Source organism: Lingula anatina, chromosome 3 (genome assembly GCF_051362555.1).
Source record: "Lingula anatina isolate TDL-2025a chromosome 3, LinAna3.0, whole genome shotgun sequence".
In the NCBI taxonomy this organism is placed as follows: Eukaryota; Metazoa; Brachiopoda; class Lingulata; order Lingulida; family Lingulidae; genus Lingula; species Lingula anatina.
The window spans coordinates 9,916,366-9,930,807 of record NC_141769.1 but is presented as its reverse complement, the minus strand read 5'-3'; the positions used below and the strand labels follow the sequence as shown (position 1 = coordinate 9,930,807).

The following is a 14,442-nucleotide window of genomic DNA, read 5'->3' as shown; positions in this document are numbered from 1 at the left end:
ATGATTTTGTGTACATTACTTCCATGCTTTGGAGTTGTGTTTCAAAAGTTGCAACGTGGTTGACATATGTTTATGATGTTTTCAGACTGTTTCTTAGTGTCTCCGTTTTCAAGTATGCATCAGTGTCTCCACTATTTAGTTCTCGCAGGCAGCCTCAATCAAATATATTACCACGAGAAAAAGAACAATTTTATCCCCTTGTTCATATATTCATAGGCGATAAAACGACCGTTATGGGTATGATTCATAGTAATATTAATCACAATCTGCGAACTGCATAATTTCACCATTACACTCATTGCTCACTCAATGTCATACACTTAAACATTTCCTTTAATTAATTAATTGCTTCATTTAGCGATACTTGAAGCAGTAAACCTGATACATAGGCTTACACAATAGAAAAAATAGAGTGCTGGGTGGTTGAACGTAGCCTTGTTTATTGAGTTCATAGACTCGCGACATCAGTGGTTGAGGATGTTATAGATTTGTGAGATTCTTTTGTCTATAGCTACTTATATTTGTCTGGTCTTACCAGGATGTTAGTTTTCAAGCTCTCCTTTATTACATGGGTTCCAATTTTCCAACCCCTACTCGTTTTTTAAAGAAATGATGGAAAGATCTTTTATGTTAACCTTATCTAAATGACCTCTATGAAATTGCTTGTATACACAAAATGCTTGCTATATCCAAATGCTCCTTTTTCTGATAAGTTTTCCTCTGTTGAAGAGAGCCGAAAATGTTTCACATGTACATTTATCACGTCACCTTAAAATGTCTTGTCATTCTGGTTTACGTGTGAAATTGATTTGAAAAGATTTCTATAAAAAACTATACTAAAAAGTATTTTCAAGTTACATAGAAGGCCGTTAAATTGATGCTGAACAAACAAAATATACGGTGTTGAGTTGACCTGTTAGTCCAACGTACCAAAAAAGACTTTTTCCTGCAAAAGGTTTTGGCTTGGAATAAACCAGAGCCTTACAATCGAGCCAACATTCCCAATGTATGCTCTGCACGTACTGAATAAGAGCTCAGTGACACGAAAGTAAAGCCGTGTCCGAATGTCCCTTCGGTCTCTGGCAGACGAGAACTCACATCCGTAGATTACAGACCTATAGCTGCGACACCAATACCAGTACACCTTTGACAAACAAATTTGACGATCTTTAGATTGAGGATTGTTTGAATCAAAACCAGATTTTTTTCTCTCTCCGATCTGAATGTTTCACATGAATAGTGAACTTGCTTTGACAAATGCCAGGGTGGGATTTTGACGTGGTTCATTCGTTCGTTCAGCGTAGTGATATCTTCATTTGGTTAAAGAAGGACAAGAGCGCCCTCTTTACTTACAAAGTAAGGTATTTCTATACTAAGAATACGTGAGAGATTTGATAAAGAAGACAAAAGGCTTAAAGTTTCAGAAAAAAAAGAGAAAATAGATAAATGCTTTGTTATCAAAATTCAACATCTGATTTAAATACATGAACTGCTGATTTTTTGCAACTTGTAAAAATGACAAAGAAATTTAAAAAGTAAAATATCATAAACGGAGTTTTTCACTTCAAAGTTAAAATTGGTCCGTTTCCCATATGAATGTCATAAAAAGAAACAAAATTACAAAATTATTCATAAGGAATAGCTAAAAAACCTAGATGCCATGGCGAACATTACGCCCATGATAAAATTTGCAGTAACTGAAAATAAATGCCATGATATTCAATAATGGGGCATAAAAGTGAAATTCCTATTCATATTTACTGTCTGAGAGCAACCATTGATGCTTTTGTCTACAATGAAATGTAAAACGGCAGAGAGGGGAGCGCCATACATGTGCTACATGTACAGTAAGAGCTGCCTTGCTGTTTGGGGCTCATTTTTATCAAAGAAGTCAATATTTTCAAATGCTCACTTTTAAGATATTACTTTCAACTAATCGTACTACTGAATATATATATAATAGACTCAAGCCCTGATAGTGACTTTGTACATTATTATTATTATTATTATTATTATTATTATTATTATTATTATTATTATTAGCGCTTTTCCTCAGCCTGGGAGGAAGCCAATAGCGAAACCATAATTAGTGACTTTTAATAGATCTGGGGCCTGTGAGGGAAAAAGGTTAACAAAGCGGATTTCTCTAATTCTGGAAATCATATAGTGTCAAATGATGGACCAACTTATATAAAATAATTAATACATAACTGGCAAATAAAAGGAAAATGCAGAGCATGAACGAAATATAACGACTTTGTTTTTGCTCCCTCGAGATTCAACGCTGTCTTTAGTTTTACTCCTACTTTAAGAGGTGTATTACCGTTTGTTTTAGAATAATGCGAATAAAGAAAACTCACGTTGTCTTTCATCTCACTATTTAGGATATGTGCGGTATGACAAGGTATCTCAATATGGCCATAAGAATGACTAATTTTGGACAATTTCTTTTAATGGATTATAGGTAGGCCTCAAACGAGAGAAAAATTCAAAATGATAAACATATATTTAAGATTCTATGCACTGCAGACAACATTAAATGTCCATTTTCACGCGTTAACCCCAATGAGGAAGTGATTAAAGAGAGTCCCTGTCACGTATTAAGATGAAGTTTAAAGTGTCTTCCGATAAAACCTTGCAAATAGAACCTCAAAGGCCTCAAATGTAGCGTTTCATGTGTCCGTTCAATCAAATGATTTGTAATTAAGACGATTATATTAAAGACCAAAATCGGAAAAACACGTATGGACTTCATTGTTTAGTGAAATTAGTATGTATTAGTACAGATACTCTGAATGCGGGTCAACGGACTTTGTGAGTTGATCAAAATGCTATCGATAACATTTTCTCTAATACTAAGAAACTTAACTGAAACATCAATATCATCGAAGGAACTATGAGAAAATTAGATGATTATAAACTTCAGTAGCTGTTCAAATATGCTTTAATAAGCTATTTTTAAAATCACCGACTTAACAAATCCAGATTGTTCAAACCTCGTTTGAATAAAATCGAGTTAAAAACATCAAAAGTGAAGTGAATACTGACCACTGTTTTGCCCAGTGCAAGGCTTGACAAATATGGACTTATGGCAAAATAAAGCACATTGTTTGTCACAGAGATGAACACAAACTAAAGGCAAATGGCAAACTAGGAAATGTATGTTTAAGTGAAAGGCGTAGCATACTTATGGAACCACATTTTTAATTACCTGGGATCTGTCTTATTTTTGTTTCCTCTTTAGTGTAAAAGTAGACACGATTTTAAAGATTAAATGATGCCACAACCCTTAGATGCAATGTTTAATCTACCCAAGAAATAATTGCTGTTTACGTTGAAATGATAACGTGTAATTCCTCAATTACTGGGTTAGTTTTATGGCAGCTTTACCATCACCATACATAAAAACGCTAAACACAATTTTTTCTTCTCATTTTCGATTTAGAAACACAGCTCTGCATTTAATAAACTCGTTTTCTCACTACCCATTTAGTGCAAAAACTTTAATGAATGCCAGTCTCAAACACGAAATTGTGAATTCATCGAGGAGCATTTTCCTCAAAATTGTTTAAAATCGATGTAAATATTTTAACGAATTCGCTCTGAATTAAAATAAAACGTTAACCACGGCCACTGATGTCTTTGCAAATAATTCATTTGAAACCACAAGATCTTCGTGAAGCGCGTTTTTAATGTTCGTCACGGTTCTTGAATTTCGTTCGAAATAAAACACGGCTAATGGCAGCACGCGTGACGCAGGCAGTAGGAAGTGTTATAAAAGGGCGCTCTAGCGTGCACTTGTACACATTTAACGTTTTGGCGGCACACGGGTGAAGGAAATAGCCACAACAAGTCACCAGAAAAAGACGGCAGCAGGATTTCGACAAACCAACATGATGAGGTAAGAGGCGCCAAATATAAGAAGCTCTTTCTCCTTGTTGTGCAACTGCATTGCATTAGGAGAGCATATTAATAAGGTCCATTTTTGATAGGACGTACGTACATTTGTAAGAATTATATTTCCAATTCTGTATACTGGGGCCATCTTCGCCCCCCTCCCCCTTTCTCTCTCTCTCTCTCTCTCCTTCCCCCCATCTCTCTCTCAAACAGTGTTGTACAATAATGTAGGATAATACTGATCTATTTGCAGGTTAGCTGTGATCGGCTTGATTTGCTCATTGGCACTATCGGAAGGTACGTGATGATTCGATGATACGTGAACGTGTTGTTTTTATGGCAGTTTATTTAAGTGTTGCTGATGATTATGCCAGGATTTTATTACATGCAAAATGTGTTCCGAATGCATTTAGTGGTTACAGGCGACTTCTTTCACCTAGCGCAATTCTGAAGTTAATGATAATGCAAGCAAACTGAAGACCAGAAATACACTTTTGTGACGCATTTTTTGAGTGTGTATTTTAAAAATAAAATACCAACGTAAACATCACTCTCCACTCTTCTGAAAACACTTAAACTGAAGCACGCGCTCTAGATAAACCTCTGAATTTCTGTTGACCGATTGCGATTTCTGACTTAAATATTCTCGGAGAGAGATTTCGTATTACGATATATATGCATTTAACAACCAACGCATGCACATTATTCCATACAATAGTGTTTGGTTTTATTGTTTATATTGTCACGCTTTCTATCTGATAAAAAATTAAAACTCTTTTAAGTACTTAAAAGTACTTCATGTGTGGAGACACACATCGGTTGCGTTGTGTGGAACATGGAAAGTGTGGGAACAAGAAGTGGGGAAACAGCCGTAAAAATTATGAAATCGTGCTGTCAAAATGGTAAAGCTGTCAGTAGTTAGAGAGACCGTAAGATGTGTAAATCTATTAATTTGTTATCATCAACAGAATAACTTCTGAAAACAATAGTAATGGGTACAAAAATGAGTAAAATACAAGTTAATGCAGCGAGTTGGTCGAAGTGTGAAACCACATTGTTATTCAACTTCTTTTAATTGAATTACAAGTATCCAGTTCCACATTAAGGATAATTCACTGACAAATAGACATTAATTCCATCAATCAAACCACACGCACTATTAAGGTTAGAGCCATTGTGAAAGTACCAGTAATCGAGATAAAAAGAATGGTGAAGTCGTGATCAGCTAATGTGTTTCAGAACACTAAATTCTAACAGGAACTTTTCGCGTACCCACAAGAACACCAAATAAAACAGTAGGATAAACGCCTAAAATACAAACCACATAACCCAATATCCATCTACAGACATGTCCATATACCGACTTCCGCACAACTGGCATTTCACATTTGGCATTATCAATTTCCAAGTAAACATTGCATGCCTTTTCATGCCTTTTGTATGTATCAATGATTCAATATCTTAAATGAGTATATTTTATTACACACTTATGTATCTATTTATTTTTTTTTTTTAACCAAAGCAATAATTGTAATATTGTAGCTGTGAAGCTTGACATGGGGTTTGTAAAGAAAACCCCGCCGGGACAGGCAAAAATCAGAGAGGCCAAAAACCCCAAGAATGCCATAGAAGGAGAATACATTGTTGCCATGAAGAAAGGAAAGGATAAGGCCCAAGGTATTCGTTTTACCTCCTCTGTCTTGTCATTCATTCTACTCTACATAGTAAGATTCTGACTATTTGTTTATGAGATAATAGAGAAACGTAACAACATACAAAAAATGAATACATATGTAACATAATTCGAGAACTTCAATTCTAACATGCATTTGATATCAACAGTTAATACAATGATTCTAAATTGAAATGGGTATAAAACACCAATTATCATCTTTCTTCCGTTCTCACTTGGATTTAGTTAAAAGCCACAAGCAGGTAGTTAAGAATACACTTGGCGTCTCCGATATCGACGTTGATGGTCCCGTGTATAATCTCCCTGGAAGAAGCTACTACAAACTGAAAGTTTTGAATAAAGGGAGAATTAAAAGGTAAATAAAACAAATAGCACGTTGGTCATGAAAGAATGAAATTATGTATTATACAGACTTGACATTTAATATGGAATATTTTTTTCGAAATAATTTTTTATCAGTTTTTTCCTATTTTGCTGACCGATAAATGAAAATAAGGATTAAAATCGTGTTTTAATAAGTTTACATTATCTCTTTGATGTCATTGTGACATCAGTTCATTTATGGTATTCGCCAGAGAAGCAAACAAAAACACATTGCCTATTCTATGTCATACGACTCCCATTAAAAGAGATATTTTGGATCTCCATATTTTCCAAATTATCGTCTGTAAAAGGGTAATACGCTCCACAAAAGAACCTCATGTCAGTTGCTAGTCACAGTAATGGTCTTTGTTACGCCTGGCCTCTTCGTGGCTGTTGCCAGCGCTCTCAAGCGGCAAGGCATTTCTTGGGGGTAGGTTTTTAGAGTTCAATCTGGAATAGCATTCCAGGCATCGGTCTAAAATTGTCCAATCTGGTCCAGTTTTGTTGTAGGACATGTAGGCAGTTGAATGGTGAGTAATGGTCTACCGAAATATTGTCTATGTGCTTCAAATGTGGCGATTTTGATGACCCTTGGTTCTGTAAGTTATCTGCTATTAAAAGTGCTCTGTGTGAACCTGCAACCTCATCGTGCAACCTAGAATTGTTCCTAAGGTGCCCCCTATCAAATGATAGTCAAGTGGTCCCGAGATTATTCCCTTATTTGATCTGGTTCAGGTTTTCGTCGATGACTACCATTGGTGTTTTGGCACCAATGTGGAATCTACTCCAAATGCTGACGCTGTCAATCACCCTTGTCACTTTAGACCCCGCATATGCTTCGTCGTAGGCCTCTTCTGGATATCTGTAAACTCTGTTTTGACTAATTGGGCGGTACAGGTGAAATCTGACCGCAATAAAGAAAGACACGCAGTTTCAGTGTTCTACCTAGAATCGTTCATGGCCCCCAATTCATTAGAGAAACAGACGACGATGTTTTGCTGTATACAGTGGGTACCTCGGAGGTCATTTGGTGTTCTTACCTGCTAAAACCAGTTTGTTGTTCGCTAAGGGCTTTGAAAAACGCATTTTAGTGGCAATTTACCCCTCGTTCTGAACAGACTAAGTGTTTTTTGTTAGGTTGCAGCAGCGTATCCCGAAAGACAGTGCATCCTGTACCCTGTAGGTAAAATTTTGATACATTGGGGGTGACTTCTGTGTAGGTACATCAGTCTGGGCATTACTCTATAAAACTGTGGGGACCGTTCCGTTTGGCGCTATGATCTGTCTGGTTATGTCTGTCTTTTTCGAGCAATTCTGCCTAAGATTAACAAATTTGTAGTGCACTACTTGACTCATCTTACGCACTGCAAAACTGACCGCTTGCATGCAAAATTTCAAATTCTTCTATGCAGTAGTTGCCGAAATATGGATACTTTTTTGGCAGAACCAAGCTTTGCCTAAGCCAAGCTTTGATCAGCCCAAAGGAACGCTACCCAATTAAATCACTGAAAATTACATAATGTAGCAGCGCAACAGGCATGAAAGTCAGTTAATTGGTAGTGACACACCTGACTGCACACTTTTACATTCATAAATCTTATATGAAATCGGAGTATTTTGAAAAGAAAACGTATTTTTACCTAGGTATACCTTCGAAACTGAAATATTCCATATTAAATGTCAAGTCTGTAGTATATGTTGTTCAGCCAAGAACGTGACTATCAAATAAACGGTGTGATAATTAAACTAACGGTGGTCACATTAAACAATGGCTTGGAAAAGGACCTTACTCGATGAAATTGGACATCAATTGTTTTTCGATGAAGTGTGATGTGTTATGTTATGATTTGTTATGATCTGTTAATTCTGAATTATCGTTTTTGCTTGTTTTACATACTTGGAAGGACATTTTATCGAAAATCGTTATTACTTTTATACAAATCTCATTTCCCAGCATCCTTAGGAGTTTGGCAGATTATGGAGACGACATCGACTACATCGAGCCCAATTTTAAGGTTGAAGCTGCTGGAACTGAAATAAATCGTAATGAGTTTGACTGGGTAATTACGACATGCAATACAGTTTCCTCTATTTTTACAACTTGTTCTCATGTAAATTGACATCAACGTATTTAACAAATGTAACAAAATTAAGCATGCCAATTGTTTGCTATAGAATGCATATTCCAGTATCTAAGAGATACATGTACGTTTATCCGTTTCTGACAATCGTCACATATTGACCCTCCTCTGAATCAAATCACTCATGTACCGGGGATACACAATTTAAATATATATTTTAAAAACGTTATCTAAACTCTGCAACGTTATTCATTTTCGATTTTAATCTAGTTCTTAGACCGCATTGATCAAAGGGATGGAAAATTAGATAGCACGTTTAGAACAGAAGGTAAGGCTTTTTTCTTGTTCATTGATTGATAATTTTATCATTTTGGCCACTTGTAAACGCCATTCTATCCAGAGGGCCATCTCAAAATAATTTTAATTAATCAGAAACAGAAGAGAATGAATTCTTGGAGCAGAAAAAAAAAACATTTAGATTTTCGTTTTTAAGTTCTTCCTTAAATGCATGAGGTCAACCACACCTACACAACTTCAGTATACCAAAAGGCATTCCACAAAGCGATTGTCGAATTTTGGTCTATTGCAATCATTACAACCCTCGTGATCTGTTATTTCTTCTTTGCAACAAATGGAGTTTTAGTGTTTAAAACACGCATTTTAAATCGTGCTATGCTTTGTTAATTAAAAACTAGCTTTATTTTTATTTTATTTTATTTATTTATCATTCCGTTCATGTTTATGAATTGAAAAAAGACATTTCTGAACTGAACAGGGTCAGAATTATTGGGAGTTCTTTGAGTGAGTGTGCGTGCGTGTGTGCGTGCGTGAGATGTTAAGATTAGTTTGACGTGAAACCGTCAAGTAGCTATATGCTTATTGCATGTTAAAATACTACAATACATACATTGATTTGATCTGATTGAGTGTCGCCTTTAATCTTTTCGTTATCTTCAACAGAATTCAGGTCACCAGTAGACGTTTTTGTTCTGGATACGTAAGTTGTCTTTTTTAAATATACATGTTAATATATACATTCTATATATATATATATATATATATATAGTAATAATTTTAGATGGATTACATGTCACGTGTTAGATTTTAAAATGCAATGAGTGGGGATTAACGGTAGAAAATACAATGAAGCGATTAACTAGATGTTCGTGGTTTTCTGATTGATAATATAACTTTTTTTTCTCTTTCCCAATTTGCTGTAAAGTGGGATAAATCGAGACCACAGGGGTTTTCAAAACAGAGTGAAATGGGTGAGTGAAGGATTTATTATTCCAGTGTCAGATTTAATCTATTGTCTTGTCACGTTATAGTAGGTAGAAATGAAAAAGGTAGACCTATTCTCTACCAGAGGTTTTCTACGTGTTACAAAATTGCATGTAGTTATCTGGAACTTTGTAATAGCTAAAAGACCTCTAGTAGAGAGTATAGAAGTCCTAGAAATGGAAGCCAGGTGTGACAGGAATGGTAGTCCCAGTAATGGACGTTTGGTGTCCCATATGAATAGGGCAGATTAGGGTTAGTCAAATTATTTGGGTTAGTTCATGGGACGAATGTCACCTGTACAAAATAATGGGAAACGGACTACTGTTCCTAGTGGACAGCCATTCCTGTCACACCGGTGTAAAGAAACTGAGAGTCCTTGTACATGTAAAAGACAGCATGCTCCCCCCCATTAGAATCGTACGGGTCAAAATTTAGGACGGGGCCATGTAGCTGTGCAAACCAATTAGAGGTGGACCCTTTGTCACGGGATATTCTTCAGTTTAAAACACCAAGGGCCCTTATGATAAAAATTTGTTAAGTTTTGCCGCAGTATTCAGTCTTTATTTCCATATTTCTTCCTTGGACCATTCATGTATTCATGTATTTTTCTATTTATTGATTGAAAAAGAGTAACATAGAATTGATTTGGATTATTTTAGGCGCACAACTGCGTGGATGGCAATACGAACACCTGGATCGTTCCTGATACCCATGGACACGGCTCTATAGTAGCAGGTAAGACCCTGCTCATAACACACGGCACACAGTACATGTAGAACGCACGCACGCACGTGCGCCCTCACTCACACACACACACACACACACACACACGCACAGAGAGAGAGAGAGAGAGAGAGAGAGATTAAAAAATAGCATACAAACAATATTTATATAAGTCCAACTGTTGCATATGAACTAAAGTTGGTTTTCTAAGTGGTTCTTTTTTGTGATTCAGGACTGATAGCTTCTGTTAGCAAGGGCAGCATTTTGAATGCAGTGAAGATTCTAGACGAAAATGGATCCGGAGACATCTAGTAATATCACCATTAAATCACCCCTATCACCCCTACAGTTTTAGTTCTCTGATAATTTATAATTAAGTAAGAAACTAAATATCGACGAGCATATATTAATTTTCTTTCTATGTGAAAAGAAAAAAGAAAAAAGTTCGTGTATTGAGGTCCACCTCTATTAATTAGCTCAACTGTGCCGTGTTTTGTTTATTTGGTATTTCAGCACTCTACTCTGTGGGCTAGATTACATAGCTAGTAGACTGACGGGCGAAGGTGCAGATTCCACCCACGGATCTAAATCAGTAATCAAGTAAGAGTTAGTTTCTTATTTTTCTTTTCTTTCTTTATATATATATTTTTTCATTTTTATTTATCTATTTTTGTTTTTGAGAATATGTTGCTAGTTTTACCTTTCACTATTGACAGGACCTATTTAAATGAGAATTGTTTTATGAATTTTCAGTATTACATATACTTATACTTACATGTATATGAATTTTCAGCTTATCCGTAACAACAAATGAGTATTCGATTGCAATCAGTGACGAAATGCAGAAATTCGTCGAGAAATTCGTAAGTACAGAACTTACTTCTTAAGCTTACTTCAAAACAACATCATGCATTTTAAAATTGATTTGGAATTAATTATGCAAAAAAGAAAAATAATTTGACATTTTAGGAATAAACTGTCATTGATTATTCTTTTACTCTGGTTGCGCGCTATGTTATTTTTACAGTTACTTTTATGCATTTTTAGCCAAACGTACTGATTTATTTCCCAAAAAAGGGTTAATTCAATCATTATCTGTATACACAGAAAGCTATCCCAGTGGCAGCCGCCGGGAACAACAACGTCTCTGCTTGCGACGTTTATCCTGCAGGCTCCAACTATTCGTGAGTAAATCTTTTTAATGAATTGCAGTCGCTGCTTTATCAATATCTTAACTTAAGTCTTTATTTGGCCGATGGCACTTGACACAGAGTCCTCCATGATAGAGAGTCCGCTTCCCATTCATTTGTACAGGTAAGCCTCGCCTTCGATTTTGACCCACTGAGGTCAGGCTAACCCTAACCATTATAACTAAATGGAAGGCGGACTTTCTGATACACTGACCCTCAGTTTTGTTACACCGGTGCTTTTTTTGCATAGATCTTTGACAGGTATGTATAAAGGAAGAAGATGAGATATTTGTGTTAGGTAGGCAGTCTGTTTGCTCTCTTGGGAAGTAAGAACGATTCAGGGGCCGGTTTCACAAAGCAGTAGTTAGTTAGCGATCGGTAGTTAGCCTCTCGCTAGTTATAGTGCCGTTTCACGAAGCAGTCGCTAGTTCTCTCGCTCGTTATTGTCTCGTTGTTGCCTTGGATATTTAACGACTGGTTAGACCAGTCGCTAACTCTAGAGTTTCATCGTACGCATGCGTAATGAGTGAAATAAAAAGGTTGCTTAGTTACCGTTGTCTGTCGTTTGTCTTTGTATCCAATATGGCGGCTACTTTTCTTGTTATCCGTACCGCCAGACGGCAACGTAGACTAAGACGTTTTCATGAAAGGCAGAATCTATTAGAATATACACACGATGATGCAATTTACGAGAGGTTGCGCCTAGCTGTGACAAAAAGAGCGGCAAAAAGGTGGTGGAGATCCTTTACGACGACCTCAAAGCAGACGTTCTTATGCATTTCCAGCCACCAAAAATTGGAGAGTTAGTGCTTTCGTGACACTTTTACGCAAGAGTTCCACTTCCGGCAGACGGTTTCGAGACTACGGTGAGTAACGAGAGAACTAACGACCGAACTTTACGACTGAACTTAGCGATGAGTTAACGACTGCTTCGTGAAACACCCCTCGAAAATCGCTAAGTTTGCTCGTTAGCGAGGTAGTTCAGTAGTTAGTTGTTCTAACTAACTACTGCTTTGTGAAACCGGCCCCAGAATCAAACAAATCCATAAAGCCCGGGAGTAAATTGTAATGTAGGTTACACGGCATGTTTATCGATGTAACGATTTCTTTGTTGCTCAATGATTCTGAATATTAGACAGTGAGCTAGTGTGAACTTTTATCAGCTTTTCTTTTTAGAATATCTGTCGGTTGCTCTGGGCGTAATGATGACTTTTGTGAAAATACGAATTATGGTCCTTGTGTTGACATCTTGGCACCGGTGAGTTACACTGTAAATAATACGCCAAATATGTTTAAATGATTAAAAAAAGAAAAAAATTGTGACAATTGTTGCTGATCAACAAATGATATAGAAAAGAACATTTTTGTCTGATCTGGTATAAAAGATGGTATAAAAGAAACTTGAAGCCTGTGAATGTCTTTTTACTACATGCACTTAAAGTAAAACTTGGTACACTGGTTGGAGATTTTGGAAATGAAATAATTACACAGGATCAGAATAATGGCGTTTTCATTCCGTTCCAGGGCTCCAGTATACGTGGTTTTAAGTCAACGCAAAACAGTGGATATTACAGCGGTTATACTGGTAGGTAGTGCACATTGGATAACACATTTCTATGCCTTGATCACAGAACAGATTCTGTTTTTTTTTTCACCATGAGTCTTTGGTTTATAATAACTGCAGAGGCAACTTTTTTTTTTTTTTTTTCAAACGGATCTTTTAGAAAAAGAGAAGTCAAGATCACCCTTTGGTCCACTTTTACAATGGGAAAACACGTTATAAATTATAATGCGTATTCATGAAACGTGTACATATTGAATGCATTCCCTTAAGACTGAAATGTGATTCTTGTTTTTAGGAACGTCGTTCTCCACCGCTCTCACGGTAAGTTAAAAGAGCATTTTGGTAATTTACAGAAATACACCTGTTAAACATCTGATTTCTAAAGCTGACCTTGAAATAATTGAATTGTTTTGTTAACTCCTCCACGACACATTTATATAGAAAATAAGATTGATTTCCAGAAGATGTGCATTGTTCATTAATATATATATATATATATATACTGTTCTAGTCGGGGGTTATAGCGGAGTACCTGAGTAAGCAGGTTGACCTGCCAGTCTTTGAAGATGTAAGACAATGGCTCATTGACATGTAAGTATGGCGTTTTATGACACATTTTGGATTAACTGAAGCAAATCAAACACATTGTGGTAAAATGAGGAAACGTACATTTGTATTTGAATGGGTAAAAGGGCGTGAAAGCGCTAAATGACACTAACGCGCGCTCACGAACATGCGCCCGTATACTGCGCTAACTCGTTTAAAGTAAATCTTTCATCTTAAATGGAAATGAACGTATATCTTTCATCTTGAATGTTTATGTATCAAAATTTATTCTAGTTAATTATTTTCAGGTCCACCAAGAACAAGATTAGCTTTCAGGCTAGTCCATGGGCCTCAGACACGCCCAACCGCTTGTTGTATCATCCTTCTTGTTAGACTACTGACGCGTGGTCGCTGTGCCCCAAGCAAGTGTCTTATCGCTGACTGAAGCTTTTCTTCGTGTAAAGTGCTATACATCTTCACTTTTGTCAAATGTGTTGGATAAATGACATTCATTTGGATTTATCTAACTCATCGGTATCCAACATTATTTTTCTTATTTTAAAGTTTATTCTGAATTCTACACTTCGTATCAACACAGTTAAACTTAGAACTATGGTTTATGAAAAACGATGAGAATCCGCTATCATGTGCCAGAAAGGTATAAGTTATGCAAAAAAAGAGAAGTGTTGACAGTGCTGTAACTGGGAAAATATTTTATTAAATAAAACATACCTTGGTTATACTTTTATCCAGCGCATTTTTAATCAATGGGAAATTTCTAATTAATAAGTTAGCAAAAAATTGCATCGTGATCATCCTGTCGCCGGCAACTTGAACTATCAAACTGTAAAATGCGTCCTTTAAGAAAACCTGTGTCCTGTAGCGAGTGCAACGGTGGCGATTTATCTAGCTTCGCTACAGCATTCATGTTGTTAAACTTAAAGACTAAAAAGAGATTTTCTCCCTCTCTCTATCTCTCTCTCTCTCTCCCCCTTCCCCCACCCGACACAGCGTTCTGGAAATTTCTACCCGTATACCATCAACTGAACATACTGAACATACGAAGAGACGTGGTATCTACACATACTGTTGCCATACCTCTTC

The 14,442-nt window shown here is 36.4% G+C and overlaps 1 protein-coding gene across 1 annotated transcript; it reads left to right on the top strand.

The window, feature by feature from the left end:
• The first annotated feature begins 3,752 nt into the window (after positions 1 to 3,752).
• LOC106173531 (uncharacterized) lies at positions 3,753 to 14,086 on the top strand. Its single transcript, XM_013554687.3, has 18 exons — positions 3,753 to 3,901; positions 4,151 to 4,194; positions 5,440 to 5,574; positions 5,816 to 5,945; positions 7,908 to 8,013; positions 8,305 to 8,362; positions 8,995 to 9,031; positions 9,257 to 9,302; positions 9,975 to 10,050; positions 10,271 to 10,349; positions 10,552 to 10,638; positions 10,832 to 10,901; positions 11,146 to 11,222; positions 12,405 to 12,486; positions 12,753 to 12,813; positions 13,088 to 13,113; positions 13,304 to 13,383; positions 13,647 to 14,086. Exons 1-18 carry the CDS (start codon positions 3,894 to 3,896, stop codon positions 13,729 to 13,731), a joined length of 1,287 nt encoding a protein of 428 aa, XP_013410141.2. The 5' UTR covers positions 3,753 to 3,893; the 3' UTR covers positions 13,732 to 14,086.
• The last annotated feature ends 356 nt before the right edge of the window (positions 14,087 to 14,442 follow it).